The sequence below is a fragment of the Pyrus communis genome, chromosome 4 (assembly GCF_041283825.1).
Source record: "Pyrus communis isolate YQ-2024b chromosome 4, ASM4128382v1, whole genome shotgun sequence".
Lineage (NCBI taxonomy): Eukaryota > Viridiplantae > Streptophyta > Magnoliopsida > Rosales > Rosaceae > Pyrus > Pyrus communis.
In genome coordinates, this window is record NC_142568.1 from 1,253,845 (window position 1) to 1,267,920 (window position 14,076).

At 36.8% G+C, this 14,076-nt stretch overlaps 1 protein-coding gene across 2 annotated transcripts; it reads left to right on the forward strand.

Annotated features, from left to right (window-relative positions):
• The first annotated feature begins 127 nt into the window (after positions 1-127).
• Positions 128-13,630, forward strand: RAD50 (DNA repair-recombination protein (RAD50)). 2 transcript variants are annotated; one of them, XM_068461517.2, is made up of 25 exons: positions 128-755; positions 858-1,033; positions 1,252-1,366; positions 2,031-2,259; positions 2,434-2,612; positions 2,701-2,871; positions 4,528-4,632; positions 4,718-4,825; positions 4,925-5,136; positions 5,263-5,355; positions 6,217-6,344; positions 6,773-6,887; positions 7,006-7,135; positions 7,232-7,441; positions 7,989-8,194; positions 8,423-8,624; positions 9,589-9,758; positions 9,833-10,157; positions 10,673-10,798; positions 10,880-10,932; positions 11,967-12,117; positions 12,327-12,389; positions 12,818-12,951; positions 13,030-13,158; positions 13,266-13,630. In XM_068461517.2, exons 1-25 carry the CDS (start codon positions 378-380, stop codon positions 13,303-13,305), a joined length of 3,948 nt encoding a protein of 1,315 aa, XP_068317618.2. In that variant the 5' UTR covers positions 128-377; the 3' UTR covers positions 13,306-13,630. The 2 variants fall into 2 exon arrangements, 1 of the variants encoding a protein (XP_068317618.2); XR_015961303.1 differs by lacking the exons at positions 12,327-12,389; positions 12,818-12,951; positions 13,030-13,158; positions 13,266-13,630 and adding an exon at positions 11,534-11,714 and having other exon boundaries at positions 11,967-12,013.
• The last annotated feature ends 446 nt before the right edge of the window (positions 13,631-14,076 follow it).

Here is a 14,076-nt window from a genome sequence, read left to right on the forward strand (position 1 = left end):
TGGGATGTGCACCCACATACCTGATGCAAAAAAAATTTGTGTTGTCCGCTGACATCAACATGACGCCAGATAGGCCGATTCCTACCTCAACTCATTTTGAACCGGCTTACAAACTGGCATGAACCTTAGGTTGGTCTATTTTTAAGGATGGAGGGGTTTTATTGGTGCCAGACTGTTTTTTAAGGCTTTGGGTCAGCCTAAAAGACAGGGCTGGAGTTACTCTACATGGCCCAGTCCATAGTTCAGACTCGGCCTCTGTCACCCTCAGATTATCAGTCCCGCCCTTTTCCGCTGTGCTTTCCCTCCGACTCTCTCTCTCTCTCTCTCTCTCTCTCTCTCTCCCCTCTGGTGCATGAGTAGAAAGAGAAGTAGCGAAGATGAGTACGGTGGACAAGATGCTAATAAAGGGAATCCGGAGCTTCGACCCGGAGAATAAGCACGTCATCACCTTCTTCAAGCCCTTAACCCTAATCGTCGGCCCCAACGGCGCCGGCAAAACCACCATTATCGAGTGCTTGAAGCTCTCCTGCTCCGGCGAGTTGCCTCCCAACGCTCGCTCCGGCCACAGCTTCGTCCATGACCCTAAGGTCGCCGGCGAAACCGAGACCAAAGCCCAGATTAAGCTCCGCTTCAGGACCGCCGCCGGCAAAGATGTGGTGTGCATTAGGTCGTTTCAGCTCACGCAGAAGGCCTCGAAAATGGAGTTCAAGGCCATCGACAGCGTCCTTCAGACCATTAATCCCCACACTGGAGAGGTACAACTACAACTGCGTTTTGAAATTTCAATCAAAACTTCAAATTCTTATGGTTTTGGGGTTTGTGGAGATTGTTGATTATTCTTTGTTTTTGAGTTGCAGAAAGTTTGCCTTAGTTATCGATGTGCCGATATGGATAGGGAAATCCCTGCTTTAATGGGTGTGTCAAAGGCTATCTTAGAAAATGTTATATTTGTGCACCAAGATGAAGCCAATTGGCCTTTGCAGGATCCTTCAACATTGAAGAAGAAGTTTGATGATATCTTCTCTGCTACCCGGTATTGTCTTTTGTTCGTTCGATGTTTTTGTTTGTCTTTCTTTTCCATAGTTGAGTTTAATTTGTGTATGAACATTTCATTGATACATGTATGTATGCATTCGATTGTTTGTATGGCAAGTTCCCTAATTTTTCATTAATTTTGTACTTTGATTTTGTTTTACTCTTTGATGACGATTGCCCAAACTTATCACTCATGCGCATCTGCTACTTAATCAGATATACTAAGGCATTGGAGGTAATTAAAAAACTTCACAAGGATCAAGCTCAAGAGATAAAGACCTACAAGCTACAGTTGGAGAATCTTCAAACCAAAAAAGATATTGCATATAAGGTTCTTCTAGTCCTTTCTTTAATTTAATTCTTCTTGTGATAATTCTGATATGCATTTTTTGTTGTTCTAACGGATCGTAGACAGCTTTTCCCGGTCTATGAGATCACTTAATTTTCTAAATCGCAATAAGTCCCCGTTTCTATGTGAAAAGAAATGCAAAATACCCTTTTGGTATATCAACCATATTGATTGCATGGCATTGAAGCATCTGAAAGCCTAGTGTCAAAAAGTCAATGGACACTCCAAATGACATATCTGATCTGTATCCTGCCACATCAGGGCTGTATCCATTTGGGTACTCGGTATGCACAAAATCTGAAGTATCGATGGAAGTACTTGGGAAATTGAATGTCCGCTTGGATAGAATATGTTTCTTTCGTATCTTCACTGAACACAAGCTTTTGATGACAGCTTCCTGTGACCATCCTGCTGTATTCTTATATTTTAAGTTGCATCGTGTGTCTGTTTCTTCCTTCTCTTTTAGTCTGTTTAAAACACTGCTCTATGTGACAGAAGTTCCACATGGGTCCCTTAGTTTCTCTCTTTGTTTTAATTATTAGAAATCATCGTTATTCAAGATACAAAAAGGGTGTTTTGGGCTTAATGTCTGACATGTGTGCGTTAAAGGGATTGATGTTGCTGATACGGGGTTTTGTGTTTGTAGCATCGCGAGCAAATTTCTCAAGCTCAAGAAAAAGCAAATTTTTTGAAAAGTGAGATGCAGGGGTTGGAGGGAATGATCCAAGATGTGAATACTAAAATTCAGTATACTGACACAAAACTAAAGGATTTGAAGAAGCTGGAGGACCAGATATCACAGAAAACTGCCGTGAGAAGCACCCTGGTTAACGAGCGGGAGGAGAAGCACAAAGCTCTTGAAGAGGAGAATGAAGGTATAGCTACCTAGCAGTAGTAGGATGCTTGTGTAACTTTTTTCATTTAACCATCTCTGGTTGATCATAGTCGTTCAATTTTTACTGCTGTTCTTTTTTCATGTTTTATTTATGGAGGATATTGTTGATGCTGCCTTTAGGGGAATGTCACCTTTTTTTTGGTGTATTGGTCAGACACTGATGAAGAATTGAAGGAATGGAAAACCAAGTTTGAAGAAAAGATTGCGCTTTTGGAAACTAAAATCAGGAAGTTGGAGAGGGAAGAGAATGACGCAGAGAGCAAAATTACTTTCCTTGAAAAAACGCTTAAGGAATCTATACGGGAGATTAGCAAGCTCGAAAACGAAGCTGAAGTAAATGAATCACATACATTTTAATATTCTAAAAATCTTTTGAACCATGGAAAATGGTTCTATGTTAATCTTTGATTTTTGACTTCAGGTTCATTTGTGCTCAAAGAATGAGAGAGATTCTATCATTCAAAAGCTCTTTTCAAGGCACAATTTGGGTGCTCTTCCTAATCCTCCCTTCACCAATGAAGTTGCTCTGAACCTCACCAATCGAATAAAATCAAGGTTGTTGGATCTAGAAAAGGATTTGCAAAATAAGAAGGTAACATCTCCTTTCTTTCCATGTCATCTTTTTAATTCTAATGGATGATTTATCTTGAATACTTTCCTCCTATATATGTACGTCCTGGAAACTTGGTATCAACAGTCCTAGCAGGAATTTGTTTATATTTTATGGTTTACTTTTAGGATCTTCAACATTACTAGACCACCAAGTATCTAGAACCATTGAGTTAGAGTCTATACCAATAATTTTTTTTGTTTATGCTTTATGAGTTTGTTATGTAACCCAAAGTTGAGGGTGCAAAATGTAATTTACTCTATTTTATGGTTTATTATTAGGATTTTCAACATTACCATACCAATAACTTTTTGTTATTTGAGGAAGACAAGCTCACCTATGGCTCTTGGTAGGTTTGCCCCCCTGAAGTTTGTATCCTCTAAGAATGATCTCACGTGAAAATGGTGTGGATGCAAGTGGAGTAAAACAACCAAGAGAACCCTCAAAGTGTATTGTTCACATAAGAAAGCAGATGACATTTTGTGTTTGAGGAATTTGTCACCCTAGCTATGCTTCATCATATATTTGGAATAAGACTCGTCTAATGGTCTCTTACTATATGGGATTCGACAAGGAGTCCCATTTTAGTGAATCTTTGGAGGGTAAGAACTGTGACATGGAAGTGCCCATTTTGGTGACACCTTGCAGGCTAAGAAAGTATGCTCCCAAATGTAGGCAAATGCAAGTTGTGGGCCTTGTGCTTAGGTTTTGGGCTTGAAATTAGATTTCTTGAAAAGATCTTATAGTTAGAATCTAGGACGTGATTGAAAAGTTTCCTTCCCTTCATGGCTGACTGCTATGCAGTGACATAATGCCTACTTTAGCCACCATGTCCCATGGTAGATCCCTCCTTATGCAAGAAAGAAACAGTCGTCCCAGAGGACAAATGACCAATCATCTCTCAAACATCCCATGGTAGACACTTATTTAGCAGCAAGCCATCCTTTTCAACCCTAGAGCCATAACCAACCAGCTCACCAACTAACACCCATTGTTGGCTGAATGATTATTCCAGACCGTAAGGCTATGAGGCTCTGCAAACCAACCAAGGCCACGTGTAGCCAAACCATATGGCTAGAAACTAAAGCTGGAGTCATGACTAATATGAGATTATGTGGCTCAAGTGCTTTTGCTTTTTATAAACTGTAGGACCAACTAGCAAATATTATGGAAAGTGTAAAATAAAATAAAAGTATCATTAGAGAGAAAAAAAAAAAAAAAAAAAAAAAAACTCTTGCCGACCCAAGCTAACTTGGAATTCAAAAGAGTGTTCTTCCGATTATAATTCAAAAAAGCTGTCTCGGTCAAAAATGTTGATGTGGCTATACTATGATGGATCTCATATTGAAAATATCATTGGATTTGACTGCTTACCCCTATAATCTTGTGTTAAAATTAATTTCTTGAGAAATCTCATTATGGTAATTGGTATTTGAAACTGAGCATTTGCATGGGATGTATCCATGTTTGTAATTCCACGACGGACGTATGTTTGTATTGCTTGGCATGGTGGCCACAAAGTGGACTTTAATACCAAAGCAAATACTAGTTCACCTCAAAGTAAAGTTTTCTCACAACTCAAAGTTCTGCTTGGTCCATTATTTGGCTAAGAACTGACTAAAATGGATGTTATTTCAGATGTCAAATGAAAAAGAACTTGAGACAACATGGGACTGCTACAATGATGTAAAAGACCGTTGGAAGTCTATTGAGGCTCAGAAAGAAGCTAAAGAAGAAATAAAGGTTTGCATTTAAGACTCACTAGATTGCTTCCGAAATGTATTTTTCTCATGTTTTGTGTAGGCGTTCCTAATTGTGACTCATACAGAATGGCCTTTTGAAGCGCATAGAGGAAAAAAAGAATGAGCGTGATTCTTTAGAACTTGAAGTTTCAAATGTTGATCTTTCTCACATTGATGAAAAAGAAAAAAATATGGTGAGGATGACAGCTTAGTAGTCTCGATTGGGATTCATAATCTTAGGTTTAAATAACCGGGCTAAGGTACATGCAAGTAATTCTTCTTTGTCATTGTAGCATATTGAGCTTGAGAGAAAGACAAACCAGTATGCTAAAAGGGAATTTGAATCAACAATACGCCAAAAGTATAATGAGATGTTTAGCATCGAGCAAATGATTACAGTTGCTAAGAAAGAGAAAGTCGCCATGGCTGTTGATACAGAGGACAGAACAAAACTGTCTATGAAGAAGAATGATTTGGAGAACCGCAAAAGGCAACATGGAAAGATGTAAACCTATTCTATCTGTCTCTTTGTTCTTCCCCTCTCTCTCTCTCTCTCTCTCTCTCTTAGCTTGTGTTATTCATATGAATCCCCGTTCCAATGCTTATAATGTCCCTTTATTATACTTTCCAGTATTAATGAAAACAGGGAGAGAGTTAGAGGAGTGCTAAAAGGGAGGTTTCCTCCAGAGAAGGATTTGAGAGGCGAAATCAGTAAAGTATTGAGGTTTGTCCCATATTTTTTTTATTACATCTTAAAAATGCTCCGCTGCTTGTCACCCTAAATGTGAAATCATGATTGCGTAATGTTCATCATGCAGTGGGATGTTGAGTCACAACTTTGCCTTTTCTTGCTTCTGGATTCATATTTCAGGCTTATTTAGTGATATTTGATGTCAGCATGCTGTTGTAGTGGTTTTCATTCTCTATTTGGGATATCCTTTTATGTTCCATTAATGGTTTAACATTTTCTCTTTATTTTGTTCTATCCGTATCAATTTAAGTTGTGTTTACGACCTGCAGTAGTGATTTTCGTTTTGTTAATTTTACTTCCATTGATGTCCTGATCGGTTTCCCAGAATAAGTTCCATGCATTTTTATGCTGAGAGATATATGTTGCGAAGAATGAGCTTTTCCATCAGTTACTTGACTGGTTAGGAAAGAAGGTTGGGTCATGTTTGAGGAGTAAAGTGTTCGGCGTAATTATCTATAGATTATATAAGCAGCTGATGGTCATATTTTGGGAGAGTGAGTTTTAAAACAGGGGATTAATCATTTAAAAGCCAATCGCGTCTCTGATTTGTGAAAGGGATTTTTTCATGGTTTGGGGTTTCAGCCAATGTGATTGTTGCTTCAAAATGTGAAATCATAGTATGATAAAAAAAAAATTGGAAGAAAATCCTGGTTTTTTAGCTTTTTCTGGACATATGAGAACAATTTGCTACCTCTACGGACATGCAGAATGATGACAGAACTCAAACTTATGATGACAGAACTCAAACTTCCACTTAGTTACGACTCTCAGGGTTTAGAACTTGCTGAATTTATGGTTTTGGATTTTGAGGTTTTCATTATGTTCTCCTTGCAGTGCTGTTACCATGGAGTTTGATGACTTGAGCACCAAATCTCGTGAAGCAGAGAATGAGGTGAATATGTTGCAGACAAGGATACAAGAAATTAACAATAACATCGACAAGCATCGGAAAGATATGGACTGTAAGTGTTTGATCTTTATAATATTATGATAATATTTTTGTTCTTAATTCAGGTGTAATCAAATTTTATTTATTGAACCATTGCATAAACTTTGCAACACTGTTTACACACATAAGTTCTTTTTACCAAGTTGACCTTGCTGATAAATGTATAAGATAATATATACTGATTTAATTAAGACTGACATGATGTGAGCCATTGGAGCTCGCACATACACCTGTTTTTTTCTTTCTTTTGAGTAGTGTGGAAGATGTATTAGAGCATTAGGTGCTATCCAATCGACTAAGATTTTCCCTTTAACTAAGTTTTTGAATATAGTAAATGAGATATAGGGATAATAAACAGATATTCTTTTCCATTGTCTCCCGTGCTCTGACTTGTGTATTCCCTTAAAATTATATCTAGTTTTTTTATTTGTTTTAATGCAGCAAAGAGGAGATATATTGAGTCTAAACTTCAGGCCTTAGATCAGCAATCTTTTACTGTTGATTACTATCCTACAGTCTTGGATTCATCCAAGGAGAAAAGAGATGTCGAGAAAAGGTACTTGTTTTTTGAATTTTTAGTAGTAGGCTAATATTAAGTGATAAGTAATAGCATCTCTATCAACATGTTCAGCATATTTCCAATTTTACCTCTGAATCTGGTGACTCATCTGTAGGAAATACAATTTTGCGGATGGTATGCGACAAATGTTTGATCCATTTGAAAGAGTTGCCCGTGCCAATCATATTTGCCCTTGCTGTGAACGACCTTTTTCTCTACAAGAGGAAGACGAATTTGTTAAAAAGGTTGGCATACATCACCATTCATATTTTTTAAAAAGGTTCATTGTTTTTTTCCTGGAATATTATCTGACTAAAATTGGAAAATATTTTCTTATACAGCAAAGAATGAATGCTGCAAGTTCTGCTGAGAAATTAAAAGTGCTGGCTGCAGAGTCCTCGACTGCTGACTCTTTTTTTCAGCAATTGGACAGGCTTCGCATGGTTTATGAAGAATATGTTAACATTGGGAAGGAAAGAATCCCCAATGCAGAGAGAGAACTGCATGACCTTAATCAAGAGATGGAACAAAAGTCTTATGCCCTTGATGATGTAATTATTAATTTGATTACTCCTTGCTTTCACATATAATGGTCAAACCATTTATTCAGGGGCCAACAGCGAATGGCCAATAAGCACATGTGGTAGCACATTATAGCACATCATCACCAAAATTGAACCTAAAAAAATTACGAAACATTGTGTTCTGTTACCACTGCACATTTACCTTCTCTCTTTCTCATTCATATTGGGTTGCGTGAAAAAATAAAAATCAAAGTGGCTAGCTTATGCAGCTTGATATTTCTATTTTGATTGTGTTGGCTGTTCTTCTGAAAACATTCAGATTAAGATTCTAAACTCCTGCAGGCCCTGAATCATTGGCCGATATTGTTAGAAGCTGTTTCAGAGTGACAATTAGACTAATGGCCATAAAGGATTGGACCAAAAAATTATTTACTTGATTCTTCTATAAGCTCTTATCTAGTAATTCTCTATGTTCTTGTCTTTGCCTGAATTCATAATTTGAATACTAGGAGTTTGCTGTTTTCTTTTCCACGAAATCTTTCCAATAAAGGTACCTTCTGTTTTGATCTTGTAGGTGTTAGCAGTTTTGGCTCAAGTAAAGGCTGAAAGGGACTCGATTCAGGCCCTGATGGAACCCATTGAAAATGCTGACAGACTATTTCAAGATATACAAAGAGAACAGAAGCTAGTCGATGAGCTGGCACATAAACTTGAACAAGGCCATGGTGCGAGATCTATGCAAGATATTGAGACAGAGCTGGATAATCTGCTAGAGACAAAGTATAACTTCTCAATATCTAATGATTTGGTTACTTGTTCTTGTTATCAGAATATTTGATCAATAAATAAAAATCAGTCTTAAAATGTAGCTTCATGTAGATGGAAATTACATTTATTTGCTCTCCAGCATTTAGATTCTGATCTTAAAATCGAACTCTTGTTGACATCGTGCAATGCTTAATCTTTTTTATTTCTTGTTTATTTTGGTTAATTTGTTTGTGGATACAGGGATAATTTGCATAGAGAAGTAATGCAGTTGAGAACCGAACAAACGGAATTACAAGATGATTTGAGCACGGTCCGAAATCGGTGGCACAACATAAGGGAAGAGAAAGTCAAAGCAGCTAATTTATTGTCCGATGTCAAAAGGGCAGAAGAAGAGTTGGAGCGTTTGACCGAAGAAAAGAATCGAGTTGATCTTGATGAAAAGGTTATTTTCATTATCTATATATTATGGAAAAGCTACTGGGCTTCAAAGGTTTAACTAAGAAAGTATCTAATAATAATAACAGCAGATAAGAAGCCGAGCATATTCTGTCTGAGAAACACAATTGGTAACTTCAATAGTACATTTTTTTCTTTATCGTCAATTGGCTAGGAACACAGCATGGTGATACATTCTAAAACTTTCATATTTTAGAGCTGTTAACTATTGGATAGTCTTCACTTTTGGGCCTAAGGTTGAAGAAGTTGCTTTATCAGTTAAGAAATATGTGTCAAACATCTCTTGGAATTGTTAAGTGCTAGAAATTTAGGCAGTAGGTGTGTTTAGAGTCAATTGATTCTCAGGGGAAGAAAAATTAGAGATTCCTTACACTTGGTAAAATTATGTTCTGTTTACTGGGGTCTTTTCTTGCCCTTCTTTCTTATCAATACAACTGATTTACATGATAAAAAATAAACATAAAAATCAAGATTGATCTATCACAGGAAATCAAGTATGTGCTGCCACTAATCAAACCTTGTTTAAATTGCTTTTGCTTTGTGTATGGGATGATATCTGTTCTTGATGTCTTATAAAGTGGGCATGAAAGGACTTTTAGTTGGGTCAAAGACTAGGTTACACTAGTTTAAAAAAAAAAAGAAAAAAGTCTTGATTCTTGCTGTGGTGTACTGGAATGAGTCTGGAAAAAGTTTAACAGTATGTGATCCAGTTTATTGAAAGAAATATTTTCTAGGAGTTGTGAAGTACTTTTTGACTATTTTCAGAAGAGGGCTAAAGTTTATGAGAATTTAGACTACATGTTGAATAAGTAACAGTTGTGAAGTACTTTACCATGTCGATTACCAATAGTTCCTATCTCATCTGTTTTACATTTTATCAACTGTGTTCCTTGTGATCGGAGTAGTGATTTTCTATTTTCTAATGCATAATGACGTATTTGGACTTTCAGCTTTTGGCAGAGTCTCTTCGCCCTTTATCGAAGGAGAAAGATAAATTACTTGGCTACCATAATGACTTAAAAGTTAAACTTAATCGTGAATATGATGATCAAGCTGAACGAAAAAGAGAATACGAGCAGGAAGTTGAGGCATTAAATATGATTAATTTGAAAATTAAAGAGTAAGTTTCAATTGATTGTTTTTAAGGATCTTGTACTATTGATCTTTTCTATCAATTTTTTATTCTCCTACCAGGTATAATGATTCAAAGAAAGGTGAGAAGTTGCAGGAAATCCAAGAAAAGCAACATCTGCTTGAATCTCAACTTCAAAGTTGTAAAACTAGAAAGAAGGAAATCTTAGCTGAGTTGAACAAAAGCAAAGATTTAAGAGGGAAACAAGATCAGGTAAGACGAAATATTGAGGATAATTTGAGTTACAGGAAAACGAAAGCTGAAGTAGAGGAACTTACCCATGAGCTTGAGTCACTGGAAGACAAAATGCTGAAGATTGGTCGGAAGCCCAAAGTTCAAGCTGAACTTGAAAAGCTCTCTCATGAGAGGGAGGAGTTTCTGAAAAGGGTATCCATAGTTCTACATCTCAATTACAGCCATATTTGTTAAAAAAAATTTGAGAACAAATAGAACTGAATATATAAGTAGGGATAGAAAGAACAGAAATTTTGAAAGTGCAGTAAACATAGTTGTATGGATGTGGTATCTTTTTGCACTTTGCATATTTTGTTTAATTTCTTTTCATTTAAAATTCCCAAATAAAAGGGTCTTTAAGATAAGAAAAATGAGAGCAAGTTTGAACATTAAAAGATCTCCACTCTAAATCTTTCACTTATCCAGAATTTTGTGCATATAAATGTGATTGTTGGTGACCATTCTCTTTTCTAATTCAACATTATACATAGAAGGTATGAAGTCCAAGAGCTGAAAATGACTTAAATGTGGTCTTTATTGCACGCTGGATATCGTTTAAAATATAATTATATAGCATCTCTAGTTGAAACTTCTGTGTTGATTCTATTTCCATTTTTCTTGGTATCAGAATTACGTTTTTTTATTTAGAGAACTTTCCTTTATGGCAGTTAAACCAGAATGAGGGGATCATTTCTGCTCACCAGAGCGAAATTTCAAAGCATAAAATTGATCTCAAAAACCCAGATTACAAGGACATTGACAAGCGGTACTTTGATCAGCTAATCCAACTAAAGGTATGGCATCTTCATGAATCGCGAAATGTTTCTCCTGATTACTCGTATATTTCTATTGTTAGTCTAATTGTTTTGTGACAGACAACTGAGATGGCAAACAAGGACCTGGACAGATATTACAATGCGCTTGACAAGTGAGCTTCTGGAATCAGATTTAATGAATCTTCATAATTTGATTATTTAACCACAAAATTCTTACTTAAATTGAGGATTAATTCTCCAAATTACTCTGCTGTGTCATAATTTTAACTCCAACCAAAAAAAGATGTTAGTTGAATATCGATATACTTCTAGAATTAGGTTTTGATGGTTGGTTTCTTCATGTCCTGTTGTTCTGCGCTCTCTGAGGCTGAATAATCTTTGTACTATTGGGCATCATTCTTTTGCTGCATTCTCTGTATTCATTTAACTCTTTGTTCTCCTTCCTTTTCCTCGAAACAAGTCAGTACTCCCAACACTATCAATGTCTTTGGTTGTTGTGGTGGCGATGTAGGTTGTTACCTTCATTGTTAGTTGTGCGATATCCTCTCCAGATCAAGAAATTGGTCACTGGAGAAATTATACTTATTTGGCACCATAGTACTGCCTGTCAAATGAACTGTTACTAAGCATCCACTACTATCATATTGTCATCAATTCCCACTAATCTCATCATGAATTGTTATTTCTTTTTCTTGCACCTGTTCTGGGTTTTTTAATTCATTTGCTTGTTTGATCATGGGACATTTTGGGTAGGGGGAATTTGGGATCAACTAGGCTATGGCCCACCACATATATCGGTGCTAAAAGTGTAAAGCGAACTTGGGTGAACATGAGTATGGCTTATGCTGAACAGACATAACACAACTTATGCCTTCACTTGCTATGCATTCATGGGTACAAGTGCCTATTTACAGTCGAATATCTACCCCATTAGGTATGACACGACACAATAAGGCATAGGTATGAAGCAGATTGTTTCACAAAATCAGCCTATACCAGGCACGACATGGTGGTCAAATTTATGAGTAGCAAATCAGCCTCACTGACTTATTATTCGTATTCATGTCTGTGTGTATGTGTGAATAAAGCTCAATTGGTGAATGCTTTCTGGCACACATGTTCGTTATAATGTTGCATACGTCTTCGTTATAATGTGATCTCTGATCTTTCTTTTCTCTTTCTTCAGAGCATTAATGCGCTTCCACAGCATGAAGATGGAGGAAATAAATAAAATTATAAGAGAGTTGTGGCAGCAAACATACCGAGGACAAGATATAGACTACATCTGTATACACTCAGATTCTGATGGTGCTGGGACTCGTTCTTACAGTTACAAGGTATTACCATTTTTCTTTTAAAGTTCTTGCAAATCCTTTAGGCCTGTTCACTATCCTTCTTGGATCCAATTTTTAGTTTTTGAAACTAATGAGTAATAAATAATTTAGCCACATTCTTTTGAAAACTAAAAATTGGATCCAAGAAGGAAATGAAACAGCCCCTTAAATTCTTGGCCCGTTCTTACATTGTTGCCACTGCATAATGTCAGGTTCTCATGCAGACTGGTGATACAGAGCTCGAAATGAGAGGAAGGTGTAGTGCTGGTCAGAAGGTAAATAATCTTTGAGCGCTTCACTTAACATACCACCATATTAGGGCTGGTTTGGTATTGTTGTGCTTTGAAAAAAAGTTGTTTCTGCTATACTGTGAGAATAAGCAGCTGTGAAATAAAGCAGCAGAGTGTTTGGTAAACTTTTTTGTAAAAGTGCTTTTGAAAAAAAAAAAAAGCAGTATTATAGTGTTTAGTAAACTTTTATGTAAAACAGATGTGAAAAAAAGCTAGTTTTTCAAAGCTGGGTTTTGCAGCTTCTTGTTTTTGGCTTTTTTCACCCAAAATTGTGAAAAAAAGCTGAAGCTGAATGTTTACCAAACACAAAAACAGCTCTCAGCTTTTTTTTATACCAGCTTTTTTCAGAATCACCTCAGTACCAAACCAGACCTATGTGAAACGGAAAGCTAAAACCTGTGTTTTGGCTTTAGGTCCTTGCCTCCCTCATCATAAGATTGGCTTTGGCTGAAACTTTCTGCCTCAACTGCGGAATACTAGCACTAGATGAACCAACTACAAACTTGGATGGCCCGAATGCTGATAGTCTTGCCGCTGCTCTCCACAGGTACGGGCAGACTACATTCTCTCTCATATAGCAAATGGATTCTCAATTCACATTTGCCCATTTATCCTCTTTCTGCAGAATTATGGAGGACCGGAAGGGCCAGGAGAACTTTCAGCTGATAGTAATTACTCATGATGAGCGTTTCGCTCAACTAATTGGCCAGCGCCAGCATGCAGAAAAATATTATCGGGTGGCAAAGGATGATCAGTATGGCTAACATTTAAAACTTCTGCTTCGGATGTCTTTCCTTTTATATTTTTACGCATCTCTTATTCCGTGTCACTCTAACTTCTCTAACTCCCTCTTCTTTCCAGCCAGCATAGCATAATCGAAGCCCAGGAGATCTTTGATTGAAGCTTCCTAAACGCGTAGTATACACTGTCCTCGAGCCTCATGCAGCTGAAATGAATCAGCACGTTGAAAACTCCGAACGAGAGACTCGGAAGCCCGAAAGTTAGGAAACCTTATAAATTTGTAAAATAATGGAAATATGTAGTTAGGTAGAAAATTGAATAGACATCTGGGTTTAATTTAAATACTTTGCCATCTCGACAGAGTCGGGATTATTACTATACTTGCAGTTCACCTCATTTTTCAGTTGATATCTTGTATCATCTGTGTATAAACCCATAAGAAGCCTCTTTTGGTTATTTTCATAAATCCATCACACTTTTTGGCCCGTTTAATAACCATTACGAATAAATAAGTAAACAAGAGTGGAGGAAGAAAAGAAGGAAATTCTACTGAGTGTGTTCTATTTTTCGATTTTTTATTTTACCGAGCATTGTTTTCGATTTTAGTTTTTAGTTTTTGTGCGGTTTGTTTGGTACTCACGTATTTCTTCTCCACTTTGGTCAGTTTTTGGGTGCAAAAGTTTGGGAGTGACAATAACGTCAAATAAAAATGGACTAAAGATTTTCCGAAGAATCCGTGAATATTTTGTTTCACCTTTTTGATTTGTTCAATTTAACGGCCAGAAAAACGTGTCAAAGAGATGAAAAATGGGTTCGAGAAGAAAAAAGGCGTGTAGAAATCATTTGGGTTTTTGCCTGTAAAGTATTCTGCACCCCACAGCAGCATGCTGATACCAATTTTGAAAATATATTTTTTGTTGACTATAACGGC